This window comes from Mustela putorius, unplaced genomic scaffold (genome assembly GCF_011764305.1).
Source record: "Mustela putorius furo isolate JIRA1106 unplaced genomic scaffold, ASM1176430v1.1 tig00003942_pilon_pilon_pilon, whole genome shotgun sequence".
In the NCBI taxonomy this organism is placed as follows: domain Eukaryota; kingdom Metazoa; phylum Chordata; class Mammalia; order Carnivora; family Mustelidae; genus Mustela; species Mustela putorius.
Window position 1 is genome coordinate 9,572,113 of NW_025422087.1, and position 17,707 is coordinate 9,589,819.

At 32.4% G+C, this 17,707-nt stretch overlaps 1 protein-coding gene across 11 annotated transcripts in view; it reads left to right on the plus strand.

Annotated features, from left to right (window-relative positions):
• NBEA (neurobeachin) overlaps nucleotides 1-17,707 on the plus strand; it is a 678,500-nt gene that overhangs the window by 118,331 nt on the left and 542,462 nt on the right. For 10 of the 11 annotated variants that reach the window (XM_013044893.2, XM_013044895.2, XM_045069766.1 and 7 more), the window contains exons 9-10: nucleotides 4,070-4,267; nucleotides 4,917-5,050. In XM_013044893.2, coding sequence (XP_012900347.2) covers nucleotides 4,070-4,267; nucleotides 4,917-5,050 — 332 coding nt within the window. Of the gene's footprint in view, nucleotides 1-4,069; nucleotides 4,268-4,916; nucleotides 5,051-17,707 lie in introns of those variants that run through there. The other variant, XM_013044897.2, reaches the window with a different exon arrangement.

Here is a 17,707-nt window from a genome sequence, read left to right on the forward strand (position 1 = left end):
CACTTAACATTGTATTAGTTTAAAGCATACAATGTAATGATTTGATGTATGTATATATTGTGAAATGATGACAATTGCCACATATAGCAACTCACATAATTATAATTTTTAGTGTGTACTGAGAACTTTTAAATCTACTCTTTTAGCAATTTACATATATACAATAAAGTATCTAATCAACATTTTGTATATTTTATCTTCAGAACTTACTCATCTTCAAAGTAGAGGTTTATACTCTTGTTTACCCTCACCAATTTATCTACCCCCAACCTCCATCTCTAATTATTCTTTGTATCTATGAGTTCTTTGTTTGAGGTTCCACATACATGTAAGGTCCTATAGTATTGGTTTTTCTCTGACTTATTTCACCTAACATAATACCCTTAAAGTCTATATGTTGTTGCAAATGGCATGATTTAATTTTTTTTAATGGCTGAATAACATCCCTTTGTGTGTGTGTGTGTTTATACACACACACCATATTTTCTTTATCCATTATTATAAATAATGCTGCAATGAACATGGGGATACATATATCTTTTTGAATTAATGTTTTTGGGGTTTTTTGGCTAAATATCAAGAAGTGGAATTACTAGGTTATATGGTAGGTAGTTCTATCTTTAAGTTTTTTATAAACTTTTTAAAGTTTTTAAAATTTTATTTGAGAGAGAGAGAGAGTGAACAATCATACGCACGTGCATGCCTGTATGTGTTTGTGTGAGGGGGAGAGGGGAGGAGCGGAGGGAAAGGGAGAGAATCCCAAGCAGACTCCACTTGAGTGCGGAATACAAGGTGGGGCTCAATCCCAGACCGCAAATCCATAACCTGAGCCAAAACCAAGAATCAGACTCTGAACAGACTGAGCCACCCAGGTGCCCCTCTTTTTTTTAAGTTTTAGAGAATATGTCATACTGTTTTCCATAGTTGTTGCACTTACATACCCACCAACAGTGCAAAAGGATTCTCTTTCTTCCATATCCTTGACAATACTTGTTATATATTTTGTCTTTTTGGTAGTAGTCAATAATAGCTATTCCAACAGGTGTGAGGTTAGGGTTAGGGTTGTGGTTTTGATTTGCATTTCCCTAATTAGTGATCCTGAGCATTTTTCATGTGCCAGTCGGCCATCAATGTGTCTTTTTTTTGGAAAAATGACTATTCGATCCTCTGCCCATTTTTAAATCAGATTTTTTTTGATGTGAGTTATATGAGTTTTTTATGTATTTTGGATAGTAACCCCTTATCAGTATATGATTTGCAGATATTTTCTCTTATTTGATAGCTTGCTTTTTCATTTTGTTGGTGGTTTCCTTCACTGTGCAGAAGCTTTTTAGTTTGATGTAGTCCATTGGTCCACTGGTTTATTTTTGCTTTTGTTACCTTTGTTTTTGTCAAATCCAAAATATTCCTTCATATAAGGTCACTTTACTGGCTAGAGTCTGTGTTCCTCTTCCTGCAGTTGCTATTCCCATCATTTACACATTGCTTTTCTCAGTATGATGTCATCAGCATAAGGAAGCACCACTACTTTACATGATTAAACTAGAATCTCCCCTTGGGTCATCCAACTCCTTGACTCTCCTCTTCCTTATTTGGTCTTCTTCTCTAGTGCTTTATTTCTATTTATTTATTTTTAAAAAGATTTATTTATTTATTTATTTGACAGAGATCACAAAGAGGCTGAGAGGCAGGCAGAGAGAGGGGAGGGGGGAAGCAGGCTCCCTGCTGAGCAGAGAGCCCGATGTGGGGCTCAATCCCAGGACCCCGGGATCATGACCCGAGTTGAAGGCAGAGGCTTTAACCCACTGAGCCACCCACGTGCCCCCTTTTCTCTAGTGTTTTAATGTCATATCAACTCTTCTCCCAAATTCCCGCAATTAAATACTTTTATTTCTACAAACTAACTGCTATGTTTTACTCCTTCAAGATAATTAAATCTTTCTTTTGATCTGTGCTTTGCAACGTAAGTAAATAATCAAATTTTATTTGTGAAATTTTACTTCAAAATTACTGGATTAGAAACATAAATATGAAACATTTTGAGTATGTATAATTCTACCTAAATGCCTATTAAAATATTTATTTTTTTAATACCAAAGCAACCAGTGAAGAAGGCAAATTAAATTGGTTTTATGTTGCCAATATTACTATCTAATATAGTTTACTCATAATTTCATTCAGATATTACTTTTTAAAAAAATATTTTTTTATGGTTGCCTATTTCTTTAGTACAGGAGAGACTGAAATACAATCTTTATTTTAAACCAGAACATGTGTTAAGCCCAACTGTTACCTCTAGATTAGGAAGTCAGAATCTGTGAGTTACATAAACAGATTAAATTTTGAAACTCTGAGGTGGCAGATAAAGTTCTATATTCCATTTAATTGGGAAGAGAAGGCAAGGTTCAATCCAAAGTACTGTAATTTTGTTAGCTTATTTCTTATATCAAAATATGTAAATGTGCTTACATTTAAAGGACAAAAAATATCAGCCATAACCAAATATATATAAATTTTCATTTATTATGTTGCTCTTATATTGGTAGATGCTTAGTAAGTGGTTTGTGTCCAAGTTCAAGGAGGGGAGGCTCTCTGATACTAGTTTAAAAGTAGAAAATGGGCTAAATTTGGCCTGACATGTTTGGTCTTCACAGTGTTTTTGAACATTTGCATTAAATTACAAATTAGGTGATATTTTATAAAGATGTCCAGAGTTCATGTTTCTTTTGAAAAATACTGAAGAACTGACAACATGGTACAAAAATGGATTTGAGCTGAGCATTGAGGAGCACTTTTAGACAGGATATACATTGTCTAGACTGAAGAAATCTCCATGTAATCTGCTTCATTTATACACGTATTTGTTTGCCTCCTGTAAGAGTCCGAGTTTGGAACATTCAGTTTACACTTACTGTAACATTAGAGTAATGAAATGGGGGCACATTGGTTATATGATTTCTTTGACACTTATTAAATAAAGGTGCAGAGATAATCAGTGATAGAGTCTGGATTATAATCCAGATCACTTCAGCATTAATCCATTAATACTATGAGAGAGAAGACTTGACATTGTGTCGTGGCACTATCCCTTCCAGATCTTAATCTAACATTCAGTTTTCATAGTTGTAAGTTGAAAATAATCATAATAACATCATGTGATTTTTGAAAAGGTTAAGTATTATTTGTGTTTGTCAGGTTTATATCTGCAGAGAAATTCTGACCATTTCTAACAATAGTATGTTTCTTTTTTTAAAGATTTTCTTTATTTGATAGAGAGCACAAGAGTAGGGTGAGGGGCAGAGGGAGAAACAGACTCCCCAATGAGCGGGGAGCCCAGTGTGGTACTCTATCCCAGGACTTGGGGATCAGGACCTGAGCTGAAGCCAGAAGCTTAACTGACTGAGCCACCCAGGCGCCCTAACAGTACCTTTCTGATTACAACTAGTACATCTTTGTTATTTCTTTATAAAGCAGTGACGTATTTTAATGAAGTTTTCTTCTGGGTTCACATGACTATCTGATACTTTTGTGGATAGTGTTGTTACTCAGTATGTTGATATAATTTTTATAGTAGAGGTATAAATATTTTTGCTTATAAACTTTTTCCATAGTCTTAAATTGTTTTTCTATATAAGTGATTTCTATACCAGGTGCTATTTATTCATGTAAATACTTTTGAATGTGTTAAGCAGGAAAATTAAATTTATGTTTAAATAAATATTATTTAAATATTTAGTAATAATATTTATTATTTAAATATTAAATAGTATTAAATCAAAATCCTTTTACTACAGATTTAATAGCATCTGGCTTTATATTTTTTTCTAATAAAATTATTTTAAAAATATAAACCAAAATATGCAGATGAGTTGTGTTTAATAACATGATGAGTAAAATTTAACTCCTTGAATTGAAGTAAGAATAGCAAAATAATACCACTGACTAATGCCTGACACTTGGAAGGGTCAAACAAATTGTCTATTATCTTAAATGTTTCTCTGCTTTAAAACTTTAGAGTTTTATTGTGTTACATTTAAAAAGAGTATTTAGTTTAGTTTTATTTTTTCAGAGCACCTTCAAATTTAAATCTGAGAGTGACATTCACTTGGCAGAACATCATAAACAGGTTCTGTATGATGGGAAACTTGCGAGTAGTATTGCATTTACATATAATGCTAAGGCCACTGACGCTCAGCTATGCCTGGAATCATCACCAAAGGAAAATGCATCAATTTTTGTTCATTCCCCACATGCTCTAATGCTCCAGGTAGGTGAATAGTGGCTTAGTGTAATATTCTCATTAAGCATTAACAGTATGTATTTTACATATTAAATCTTGCTAATCTGCAGATCTATAGTTGCTTTTCTTTTTCTTTTTTTGTTTTCTAGTTCTTTGAATGACATTTTTTCTTTCTCCCTTATTTTATTATTTTATTTTATTTTATTTTATTTTTTGGCAATATACTTTACCCTGGACTAGTCAGTCTTCTTTAGTAGGGAATCTGTCATCTCGGTTACCTTGTCTGTTCCATAACCTTTGAAATAAAATTGGTTGATTAGCTGAACAGAAAATTGCTAGACACAAATATATACTTTGCTTTAAAAATGTACTAGTATAACACCCGAAATAAAAATTACTTGAAAATCTTTAAATCTACTAATAATATTTCTTATTCTAAATTGATTTTTGATTTATAGCTTCACATTTTCCATATAAAAATCTCAACTTCAAATTCAAATTGAAAGTGGTTGACAAAGATTTCAAGTTTTTATTTTATATGTGTATCAAAAATTTTGTAATTGAGGGATTTAAAATGTCTATGTTTTTAAATTTTTTCACAGAGTTACTTAGAACAAGGAAATAGTGATAACTTTATGCTTCAGAAGTTAATACACATTTTTGTTTTTGAACATAGGATGTGAAAGCTATAGTAACACATTCAATTCATAGTGCAATTCATTCAATTGGAGGGATTCAAGTACTTTTTCCACTTTTTGCCCAACTGGACAATCGGCAGCTCAATGACAGTCAAGTGGAAACAACTGTCTGGTAAGTTTTCTTTAAATGTGTAATTTCTTGTAATTTTTACACGCTTAGATTATGCGTGGCGTAGTCAATGCTGTGTAAATGTGTTACAATATTTGGTTTTTATCCCTGAAGTGCTAATAAAAGTATCTTTAGGACTAAGGCAGATATATATTTACATAATATTAAAACTTGACACTTAAAATCATAAAGGAATGACTTCCTTGATAATAAATCAAAACTTCTTACCAGATGTAGCATGATTTTAATACAAATTGAGGAGAAATACTAGTCCCAGCTTTAACCTTTAGAAATGCTTTATGGTTTGGACCATCCATGAAATCCTCTTAACTTATATAAAATTACTAGGGTAAAGTTCATTCCGAAAAAATGTATTTGATAACAGTCACATAATTTATAAATTATATATTAGTATTATTTTGTACTTATGTTATCATAATATTAGGATAATATTAATTGACATTAGCTTTCTTTTATATATGATTCATATATGAGAATCTAAATCTACCCATTGGTATATCTGTGTTTATATAAAAATTCAGTTATTTTCTAATTAGGCTTATTTCATGTGCAATTCTGTAGCTTCTTTGCTTTTTATAAAAACATACCTAATGCATCAAATGCTGATTTAATTTTATAACAATCATTTCTATAAGAAGTTAAATGTGAATTTTTAACTATTTTTACTCCATACATTGGTATGTTTGAAGAATTTCAAGAAAAAAATATATAGGTAAACATTCATTTTTACTCCAGAAACAATATAGGAATGCTTCCCTATATTGTGCACATATATACTGAAGTTCTTCATGGGTTATCCAATTTTGAATTGTTGGAAAACCTAGGGAATGAAGCAAAGATGGGAAAATAAATTAAAAGTCCTTTGGAATGTAACATGATTTTTTCTTACTTATTATCTAAATAAGCTATTAACAAAATTCTATTTTAATTTCTAATAATACTGTCCCTGTATTGAGACCACCTTTATGTGCAGTATAAACATGAATATAAATGGGACCTGTACATTTACAACATTCAGCTCCTGTTGATGGGTCATTCTTTCTTTTATATCAGTGTAAAGGTTGGAGTCTTGAAGTAAAAAGCTTTGAGGTAAAAAAGGAACCCTGAGATCATGCCCTGCTGTGATACTATTTTGCTGTAAGATCTTAAATAATTTCACTGGGATGGGGGTGGATTTCAACCTGGTGGAAAAATAAAACTTTAAATTTCAGTCCTGGGTCTAAATTCAAATGTTTTGCTCTTTATCATCTAGGTGAATCATCAATATACATTGTGATCAGTAATTAAAAACTTAGTAAGTTCTATGAAAAGAAGTTGGGGATGAAGTAGTCTGTAGCAAACTCCCATGTGTAATTTAAATATTCCTTATGAATTAATATTGTCTATAATCATTTTAACCTGACATGGAATTTGTTGTTTGTGAAGAAACATTAGAAAGATTATATAGTTTGAAAATGTTATAACTAAAACTATCACAATAATTTATATCTACATGAATATCTATTATAAAATCTTAGGGCTAAAATCATATTTTAACAGTTTATCTGGTCCATTCATCCAGGGCACATGAATATTTTTCATTGCCTGTCTTCAAAACTCATTTAAATGTTTATATTTTGATATTTAAACTGTATTTATTTCATCATGGAGGTAGAAGACAATATAAGGGGACAGTATTATGATTTTCATTTTCATTTGTTTTTAGTTTTTTATATCATTCATCTTAATTTTTCTCTGTAATAAAGAACTTCCAACTTTTGCAGTGATATACATGTTCTTAGTTTAAATCCAACAGAAAACATATAATAAGAAAAGTATCATTGTGCTCTTTGTAATAACACATACCCAATTCCAAGCTACCCTGCATTCAGTTATGTGCTATTTTGAATTCTTATCTAATACTTTTGCATTAATTATGTCAAAGTCCTTGATGTCTGAGGTTGGCTCTTTTGCGGAAAATTGTGTCTATCAGTAATAAGGTCTTTTGTTATTTCAAGTTTTGAAGGGGGCCGTTACAGATAAGTGTGTACATGAGTGGTACAGTCTTTTGGTTTTTAAAATGTTAAAACAAGTTATTAAATGGGACTTCTGTCTCTACTTGAAGAACCCAGGTTCTTAGTTGCAAGGCCAGAGTTGATAGAGTTTCTTGTTTTCTGGCTATATCATAAATTCATATAGATGAATGAAATCTTGAAATAGGATATATCATCTTATTTTTATTTATTATTGTTCTAGATGAATGAGAACCTATTTGAAGTTTTTAAATTTCCAGAGAAAATTAGATATATTATTTTTTTGAAAATCTGTTTGCATAAAAACTTATGCCAGCAATAATAATATTATCTAATATTTCATTACTTTTTGGAGAAATTGAACTAAGCTATATAATCAGTTACTTCTCTGTCTTCTGTGTTTTAAGGTGAAGCATTTAGTTACCATGTTTCCCCCCCACTCAGTAGGCCTTTTTTATGAAACTTTATTGTTTCTCTGGTGGCACTATTCTACTTTTCTTAGAAATCTTGATGAGTTTTACTCTACCTAGGGAGCTTAGTATTAAAATAATTTATTGAAGGAATAATTTTTTTCTGGGGTCTTTATAAATAGGCTCTGTGTACAATTTTGTGGCTTTTTTTTTTTTTATCATGAAGGGTATGTATTATGGTTGTTATATGTGTGGACTTTCAAGTCAGATAGTCTTGGGTTCAAATTCCGAGTTTACTGTATTATTAGTGCACCTTTGAATATGTTAACAATTTTGTGTTTCTGTTTCCACTGTTACAAAATTGCAATAAAAATAGCACATTAGATTATTTAGATTAAATGTTATAAAATATGCAGATCATTATAGTAAGCACTCAGTACATGTTGGGTTTTGTTAGCATGACAATGGGCTAGGTGATCTATAAGAGCCTCTCTAATACCATGGCTTTATTTTTAAAAAATTATATATCATTAATCTTGGAAATTGGTTGTTATAATATGGGCTGTATTACTTTATATTTGAACTTCTTTTTATCAATGTTCGTATTTACAATAGAGACTTAAGTAATTAATTAGGACATATTTTGAATTTTAGTTGTAGTGATGAAAACTGGTTTTTGAACTATCCATTTTCTAGATATGGTGGCTTAATATAGAGGATGTGTAAATGTGTATATTGGTTCTGAAGTCAATACCAAGATAATAAAAGCCTAGAAGGGTTTAAAGATTTTTCTTTAGCTTGGTTTGGGTTTTATATAGCATCCCCTTTAGTACTTAAATTTCCAGGAATAACACATTTTGTCACCTTTTCTTTTAACATTTAGTTTTAGCTTTTATCATGGCACAAAAATATTCACCAACAAAATGAGTAGATAAATATTACTGAACTGAGCTAAATAGCCTGTGGCATCACAAACAATATTTTTGATGTTACCTATTTTTGACAAGTAAATTAGGCCAATATGTAGTTACCATTGTGATTTCTTCTATTCATAATGATTCTTAAGCTCTAAGATCACCTTAAGTAATTCTGCCAAGTGATCAAAGCTGTTTGGATATTTTGTCTTTCCTCAGGAACTATTTTATATTGGACTCATCAGTCTCTGTCTAGTGACTATTGAGAGCAATAACTAAACAAATTGCCTTTCATTAGACACTTAATAAATAGTTAATGACTAAAAGAATAAACAAATAATTAATAAATTATTTCAAGAAGTACAACTCTAATCGTGAAATAATCTTTTTGGTATTTTGTATCTCAGAATGACTCAGTAAATTAGAAATTTCATTTTCCTTTGATTTGGATGATCAGATATATTGTAATGACAGATCTTTTTCATTTGGTCCACCCTCCTTTTTTTCAGAACATATGTTATTAAATTCTTTATGTGATATGAAATAAATCTTCCTTATTGTGTAATATGGGAAGAATCTGCTTTGAAAAAAAAATACGTTTTCTGGTGCAAGGTATAAATGGACTTTCGTACATCAAATAGCTAAAAATGCACTAATCAAAAAATTCTCTTTAGAGACAGTGTGATGCAATGAGCAAGACTTCCTTTATGTCAGACAGATTAAGACTCAAATCACTGTACTGTACTATCTGATCTTGGGTGATGGGGATTGTTCAAGGGTGTGTAGTAGTAGTAGGTAGTAGTAGTACATGGCATTTACTGAGTACTTACTATGTGCCAGTCTCTGTAACTACACTATCTCATCTAATACTATCTACTGATGAGGGAGAGAAAAACTGAGTTACTTCCTCAAGGCACAAGACTTAAGTGGAAGATTAGAACCAGAATCCTAATCCTGAAAGCCTGACTCCAGAGCCCTCACTCTAAACCATTGTGGACAACTCTGAGAATCACTTTTGCCAGCTGTGGAATGATTTTTTAGAAATGCCAATTTTATCTGACTGCAAAATGAATTAATCTAAGATAGTATATGTGAAATATCCATCATAGTGTCTGGTACATAATAGACATTGAATGTATTTTCTCTCTTTCCTCAGTAAATACTAGTCTATAGGTGTGATATAATTTTGTATTACTAAAATTTATTTCTGATGCTGTTTTAACTCTGAAAAATTTTACAAACTAAAATTCAATTTTGAGTGATAGTTTAATGTTCTTTTTTAAATTTTTTATAAACATATTTTTTGAGTGATAGTTTAAATGAATTCTTTTAAATATATAAATATTTTTCTCAGAAAACTGTTCTTTTTGTTTTTAGTTATGACACAAGTTGTTTGGTAGACTGTTTGTTGAAACGTGAGATACAAAAAATTAGAGAATCCATAAGGAATTTATGTCAGTGATCTGTCATTAAGGATCTTCTTGTAATGTGATGTTAATGATGTTAATTTGTTTAGTGAACTTAAATGAAGATGTTTTTCCTTTTTTTTTCCTGAGTGAGGGAAAGGAATGGGGTGGGAAGGGGCAGAAGGTGAGGGAGAGAGAGAGAATCCCAAGCGGGCTCCAGCCCAGAGTGGAGCCTGACACTGGTTTGGATCTTACAACCCTGAAATCATGACCTGAGCCAAAATGAAGAGTTAGATGCTTAACTGATTGAGCCACTCAGGCTCCCCAAACATTTCTTTTTCTTAAAATGTATTTTGCTCATCAGTTATTTCAATGATTATCTTGAATTTTGTAACCCTCTGAATAATTAAGCCATTCCTTTAATTAAAAATTTCATTGTGAGTCACTGTAAAGTCCTGGTTAGCACTGCTGCCATGTGTAAACCAACAGAATTGCCTGGAAATTTCAGTATTTCAGTGAGTACCTAAACCAGATTTGCCCTTACACTTTGAAGTTATCTAAAAATCCTTTGTTCAACCATGTTTTCTGGTTGTTAGTTCAGGGAAAATTACCTATTACACATACAGTGTCATAATTTTATTTTATAGTTTTAATGCAACTGACAAAAAAATGAAATGTGATTGATTTCAGTAGGCAAAAGAAGCGAAATCAGTACCTGTTGATAATGACTGTCTCTCTTATAAAGTTGTTAATATATGTAGAATATAATATTTTTGTTTCCAAAAGCATTTAAGTATTTTCAAATATACACCTATCAAATTATATTCCCTTTATATTTTTTCAGAAAGAATGTATGTCACTTCTTATATTTGCTAGTTTGCCTTTTTTTAGCTTACTGAATTATTGATGAAAAATTCTTTAAGGAAAACAGATACAAGAAGTATAATTGATGTACATTATTACTACTAATAGAGGAGGAAAAAAGCAAAGAAATAATTTATTTGGTAAGATTAAATACAGTAAAGTGGAATTTATATTGAATTTACTGTGAAAATTAATTTTTAAGAAGTAAAAAATTAAATACAGAATTCTGCCTGAAACATAAGGAAACTAATTAAATGTTCAGATAACTTATTCTTGTCAGGCAAGTTCTTTATACTCTATGGAGTCTCTATAAAACTCTTAGTATATCTAGAAATTTAATAAATTTGTCAGCTGTCAACAAGAATGGATGTTTTGTTTTATTCTAGATTTATGACTTATGATTTATTGACTTTTCAAATAAGCTGGTGCTTTCTTGTCCATTTTAAAGTGTGTGTGTGTGTTTGTTTTTTAATAAGGAGTGATTGCCTTCACAATGATTCTTTCTTAAAAAGTTCCCTTTAAATTTAGTGAAATGCGTTTTTAATGCTGTGTTAGTGAGTGTTATTTCATTTTAGTACCTTTTTTTGCTCTGTAGAGGTCAAGGCTCCCAAAAAGATAATTGCTTTGTCAAAAGGGTAACTGCAAATTATTTGTTGCATAAATTTTGGCAACTATAAGCACATCTTTACTGAATTAGTTGCCTTAATTTTCCTCTAGTTTGTATATCCATGTAATTTCTCCTTTGATATTTTAATCAGTCTTACACAATCTTGTTATTTTTCGCATTAAATAGCATTCATTTCTTCTAACTTTTCTCTCTTTGTATTCCTTTTAGAAATAAGAAAAATTCTTCATTCATTTTGGTTTTGTGATAATCAGAGTCTGAAGCTAAAATAAATATTATTTGCTTTTACAAGAACTATTGTCACATGCTGATCTCTTCACTTTCAGAAGCCCAGATTTTCTGATGAAAAGTGGGTATAATACCAAGAGTGTCCCCATTGTTGAGGTTCTTTTTCCTTACTCTTCCCTAGATGTGATGACCAATACGTGCACTGAGTTGAATCTTTAAGAAAGGAATTAATAAGTCATCATCAGGAGATTCTAGTCAGTTTAGTATTGTAATTATATTTGTTTTCACTTTATTTTGTTTCTAGGTCCACAGTCTTATACCTATGCTGACAACTTCCAAACTTCTTTTCTAGTTATCTTCTATTTAGGTCCCTATACCCAAACCATGTAGAAAGTATCTCAAAATCAACATGCCTTAAATAAAAACCCAAAACTTTCTTCTCTGCATAATTTCTTTTGCTTTTGATATTCTTTTTATTTTTAAATTTTAGAATTTGTTTAAAAATTTTTTAAGATTTTAAAATTTATTTGACAGAGAGACAGACAGAGAGGGAACACAGGGGGAGTGGGAGAGGGAGAAGTATGCTTCCCCTGGAACAGGAAACCTAACCCGGGGCTCATCCCGGGACCCTAGGATCATGACCTGAGCTGAAGGCAGACACTTAACGACGGAGCTATCCAGGCGCCCCAAAATTTGTGTTAACTTTTTTAGAGACTTCATTGTTTTAGAGCAGTTTTAGGCTTACAATAAAATCAAGACAGTACTGCGATTTCCCTACACTCCCTTTCCCCACAAATAGATACCCTCTCCCTTAGTCAATGTCACTCACCAGAATGACTTTTTTTTTTTTTAAATCAAGGATGAAACTAAATTATTACAGTATAATCATTCAAAGTCTGTAGCATCTCAGAATTCACTCTTGGTGTTTTACGTTCTGTGGGTTTGGACAAAAGTATAATGACATGTATCTATCATATAATAACATAAAAAGTATTTTTACTTCCCTAAAAATTCTTTGTGCTCCACTTATTCATCCTTTTGCTGCTCATACTCTCTACCTGGAAACCATTGGTCTTTTTATTGTCTCTTGTTTTGTATTTTCCACAATGCCATAGTTGAAATAATATAATAAGTAACCTTTTCAGATTGTCTTCTTTCACATAGTAATATGCAGTTAGGATCCCTCCATGGCTTTTCAGGATTCAGTGTTCATGTCTTCTTAGCACTGAATATATACATTCCTTTGTAGGTAGCAGTTTATTTATTCATTCACCTATTGAAGGACATGTTGGTTGTTTCCAAGTTTGGGCAATTATGACTAAAGCTGCAAACACTTTACAGGTTTTTCGGTGGATTTAAATTTTCAAATCCTTTGGGTAGATATCGCGGAGCGTGATTGCTGGTTCATGTGATAAATGTATGTTTAGTTTTGTAAGAAACCTCTCAGCTGTCTTCCAGAGTAGCCATACCATTTTCTGCATTCCACCAGCAGTGAATGTGAGTTCCTGTGGTTCTTTAACCTCATTAGCATTTGGTGTTGTCAGTGGTCTGGAATCTGGCCATTGTAGAAGCTGTGTTTGGTATCTCAATGTTTTAATTTGCATTTCCCTGATGACGTGATGTGATGCATCTTTTTTATATGCATCATCTTTTTGATGATGACGTGACGTATCTTTTTATATCTCTATTTGTCATCTGTATATCTACTTCAGTGAGGTGTCTGTTCAGGCCTGAGGTTCATTTTTTAGTCATCTTATTTGTTTCTTACGGTTCAGTTTTAAGAGTTCTTTTCATATTTTGAATAATAATCCTTCATCAGATATGTCTTTGGCAAATATTTTCTCCCAATCTGTGGTTTGTCTTTTAATTCTCTTTATAGTGTCTTTCCTGGAGAAGATTTTAATTTTTTTTTTCATTTTTAAAATGTATTATTTATTTATTTATTTATTTTTTATATTTTTTATTTTTTATAAACATATATTTTTATCCCCAGGGGTACAGGTCTGTGAATCACCAGGTTTACACACTTCAATGAAGTCCAACTTACCAATTATTTCTTCATGGATTGTGTCTTTGGTGTTGTATCTAAAAAGTCATCCCCATACTCAAGGTCTTGTATGTTTTTTTTCTTATGTTATCTTCTAGGAGTTATTTAGTTTTGCATTTCATATTTAGGGTTGTGGTCCATTTCAAGTAAATTTTTGTGAAGCATGTAAGGTCTGTTTTCTGGATTTACTTTTTTACTTTACTTTTTCATGTGGTTGATCAGTTTTTCCAGCAGCATTATTGAAGACACTTTGTTCCATTTGTCAGAGATCAGGCGACTATTTATTGGTGTCTATTTCTGGGCTCTCTCTTCTGTTCTATCCATTGATCTATTTTTTGTTCTTTCACCAATACCACACTATTTTGATGACCATAGCTTTATAGTAAGTCTTGAGGATGGTAGTGTCAGTCCTCCAACTTTGTTCTTTTGTACTTTGTTGGCTGTTTTTTGACTCTTCATATAAACTTTGGAATACATTATGACTATCCATAAAATAACTTACTGGATTTTGGCTAGTATTGCACTGAACCTATAGATCAATTTGGAAGGACTGACATCTTAACAGTATTTATTCCTCCTATTCATCTACTGGACTGTCCATTTATTTAGTTCATTTTTTATATCATTCTGGAGTTTTATAATTTTTATCACTTAGATCTTGTATATATTTTGTTAGATTTACACATAAGTATTTTTGGGGGGTTTGCTAAAGTAAATAATACTAAAGGTTTAATTTCAAATTTCACTTGTTTATAGGAAAATAATTGACTTTTTAAATTAATTTATATCCTGCAAGCTTGCTGTAATTTCTTATTAGTTCCAAGAGGACTTTTGTATATTATTTGGATTTTTCTATACAGATAATCATACCACCTAAAAAACAAAGACAGTTTCATGTCTTCCTTGCCAATTTGTATATGTTTTCTTTTTTTATCACAATAGCAAGGACTCCTGGTATGATGTGGAGAAGGAGTGATGAGAGGAGACATCATTGCCTTGTGTCTGATCTTAGTGGGAAATCTTTGTGGCTTTCATCATTAAGTATGATGTTAGCTGTAGGTTTTTGTTTTTAGGATTTTATTTATTAGAGAGAGAGTAGGAGAGAGAGAGCGAGCTTGAGCATGGGAGCATGTGGGGTGGGGAGGAGAACGTGGAGGGAGAGGGAGAAGCAGGATCCCTGCTGAGTGGCGAGCCCATCACAGGGCTCATCACAGGGCTCAATCCCAGGATCCTGGGATTATGAATTGAGCCGAAGGCAGGTGCTTAACTGACTAAGGCACCCAGGTGCCCCTAGCTATAGGGTTTTAATAGATAGTTTTTATCAAGTTGGGAAAGTTCCTTTTTTACTAAGCTTTTTTTTTTTTTTATCATAAATGGTTGTTGAATTGTGTCAAATGCTTTTTCTGCATTTATTGATATGAGCACATCATTTTTGTTTTTTAGCTGTTGATGTGATAGATTATATTAATTGATTTTTGAATCTTTAACTAGCCTTGCATACTGTGGATAAATCCCACGTGGTTTGTTGTATAATTCTTTTTATGCTTTTTTGGATACAATTTATTATATTATGTTGAGGTATTTTGTATTTAAGTTTGTGGGAGGTATTGGTCCATAGTTTTCTTAAAATCTTTTTGTCTGGTTTTGGTATTAGAGTGATGTTGGGCTCAAAGAATGAGTTAGGAAGTAATTACTCTGCTTCGACCCTCTGAAAGATATTGTAGAGAATTGGTATAATTTTTTTCCATTTAAATTGTTTGATAGAATTCACTAGTGAACCCATCTGGGCCTGGTGCTTTCTGTTTTGGAACATTGTTAATTATTGAGTCAGTTTCTTTAATAGATCTAGATCTGTTCAGAATGTCTTTCTTTTTGTGTGAGCTTTGACAGATTGTGTCTTTCAGGTTACTGGTCCTTTTCATTAGGTTATCAAATCTGTGGGCATAGAATTTTTCCTAGTATTCCTTTTTGTCCTTTTAATTTCCACAGGATCTGTAGTTACATCTCTTCTTTCATTTCTGATATTAGTATTTCGTGTCCTCTCTCTTTTTTTTCGTAGGCTGGCTTGACGCTTAATCAATTTTATTGATCTTTTCAGTGAATCAGCTTTTTGTTTCATTGATTTTCTCTATTGATTTGCTCTTTCCAGTTGCTTTCATTTATACCTTAATTCTTACTATTTCTTCTCTTATGCTTACTTTGGATTTAGTTTACTCTTCTTTTTCTAGTTTCCAAAGGTGGAAATGTAGATAGTTATTTTAGATCTTTCTTCTTTTCTAGGGGTGCATAATAGAGGTTTGAACTCCGGATTCTTGTGTGTGTGGAGAGGTGATTCCCTATACCACTGCCATCACCAAACAATTCTCTATAACATTAGCTGGTTGTCCTACAATTTAATTCAATTCTTTTTTTTTTTTTTTTTTAAGATTTGATTTATTATTTGACAGAGAGAGATACACAGAGAGAGGGAATACAAGCAGGGAGAATGGGAGAGGGAGAAGCAGGCTTCCTGCCAAGCAGGGATCCCAATGTGGGGCTTGTTCCTAGAACCCTGGGATCATGACCTGAGCAGAAGGCATACTTAATGACTGAGCCACGCAGGTGCCCCTAATTCAGTTCTAATACTGTCTACTTGGAGATAGTGTCAGATCCCACATGTTAAGGGCCCAGTCATAGAAGATTGCTGCTATGACTTTAGGACACCACTCACAAGCCCAGATTATCACCTGTGCTTTTGACCAACTGACTATAGACTGGAAATTTGATCGACCCCCCTCCTTGGTCTTCTGATGCCAGGTGTTACCTGGACATGTAACAGACTAACTATCAATCAGAGGTTCCTACCACCATCGCTTTCAGTTGAATTAATTTGCTAGAGTGTCTCACAGAGCTCAGGGAAATATTTTAATTACTGGCTTTCCGGTTTGTGATAAAAAGATATGATGAAAGATACAGAAGAATGGTTCAATGAACATCCAGATGGAGGAAATGCATAGGGCAATGTATGGGGAAAGGGCACAGAGCTTCCATGTCCTCTCCAGGCATGCCACTCTGCCACCATCTCCATGTGCTTACAGACCAGCTCTCTGAACCCTGTCCTTTTGGGATTTTATGGAGATTTTGTTATATAGGTATGATTGATTCAGTCATTGGCTCTTGGTGATTGAACTTGATCTCCAGGTTCTCTCCTTTCCTGAAAGACTGGGTGGGGCAAGTGGAACTGAAAGTTCCAATCTTCTAATCACATGGTTGGCTTCACTGGCAACTAGGTCTTGTCCTTAGCTGAATTTCAAAAGTCATCTCATTAACATGACAAAAGACATCTTTCTCACACTCATCACTTAGGAAATTTCAAGGGTTTTAGGAGCTTTGTGCCAGAAAGAGGGATGAAGACCAAATATGTATACTGATATTATAAATCCAGTATCACAACATTCGGTGCTGTAAATTTCCTTGTAAGCATTGCTTTCACTCCGTTCCAAAAATTATACTAAGTTGTGTTTTCATTTCTTTCAAAATATTTTTACTATATCTGAAGATTTCTTTGACTCATGTTATTTAGAAATGTGCCTTTAATCTTCACATGTTATGGGATTTTCCAGTTATCTTTCTGGTTTTGATTTCTAATTATTAATTTTATTGTGATCTGAGAGTAGACATATATGATTTTTTATTCTCTTTAATAAATAAAGAGAAAATTTAATTTGTAAGATGCCATTTACAGCCCTGAATATGATCTTACTTAGCGAATGTTCCATGTGAGCTTCAGAGAAATGTGTATTCAGCTGTTGTCAGATGAAGTCATGTATAGATATCAGTTATCTCCAGTTATTTGTTGGTGTTGTTGAGTTGAGTGATGTCCTAACTGATTTTCTGCCTGCTGTATGTGTCAATTTCTGAGAGAGGGGTGTTGAAGTCTCCAAGGGTGACAGTAGATTCATCTGTTTCTTCTTGTAGTTTTAGTGATATTTGCCTCACTAGTTTGATGCTCTGTTGTTAGGCACTTACACTTTAAGAAATGTAATGCCTTTTGAAGAATTGACACCTTTATCATTATATAATGCCCTTCTTAATCTCTGATTACTTTCCTTACTTTGAAGACTCCCCTATACAAAGTTAATGTAGGTACCGCT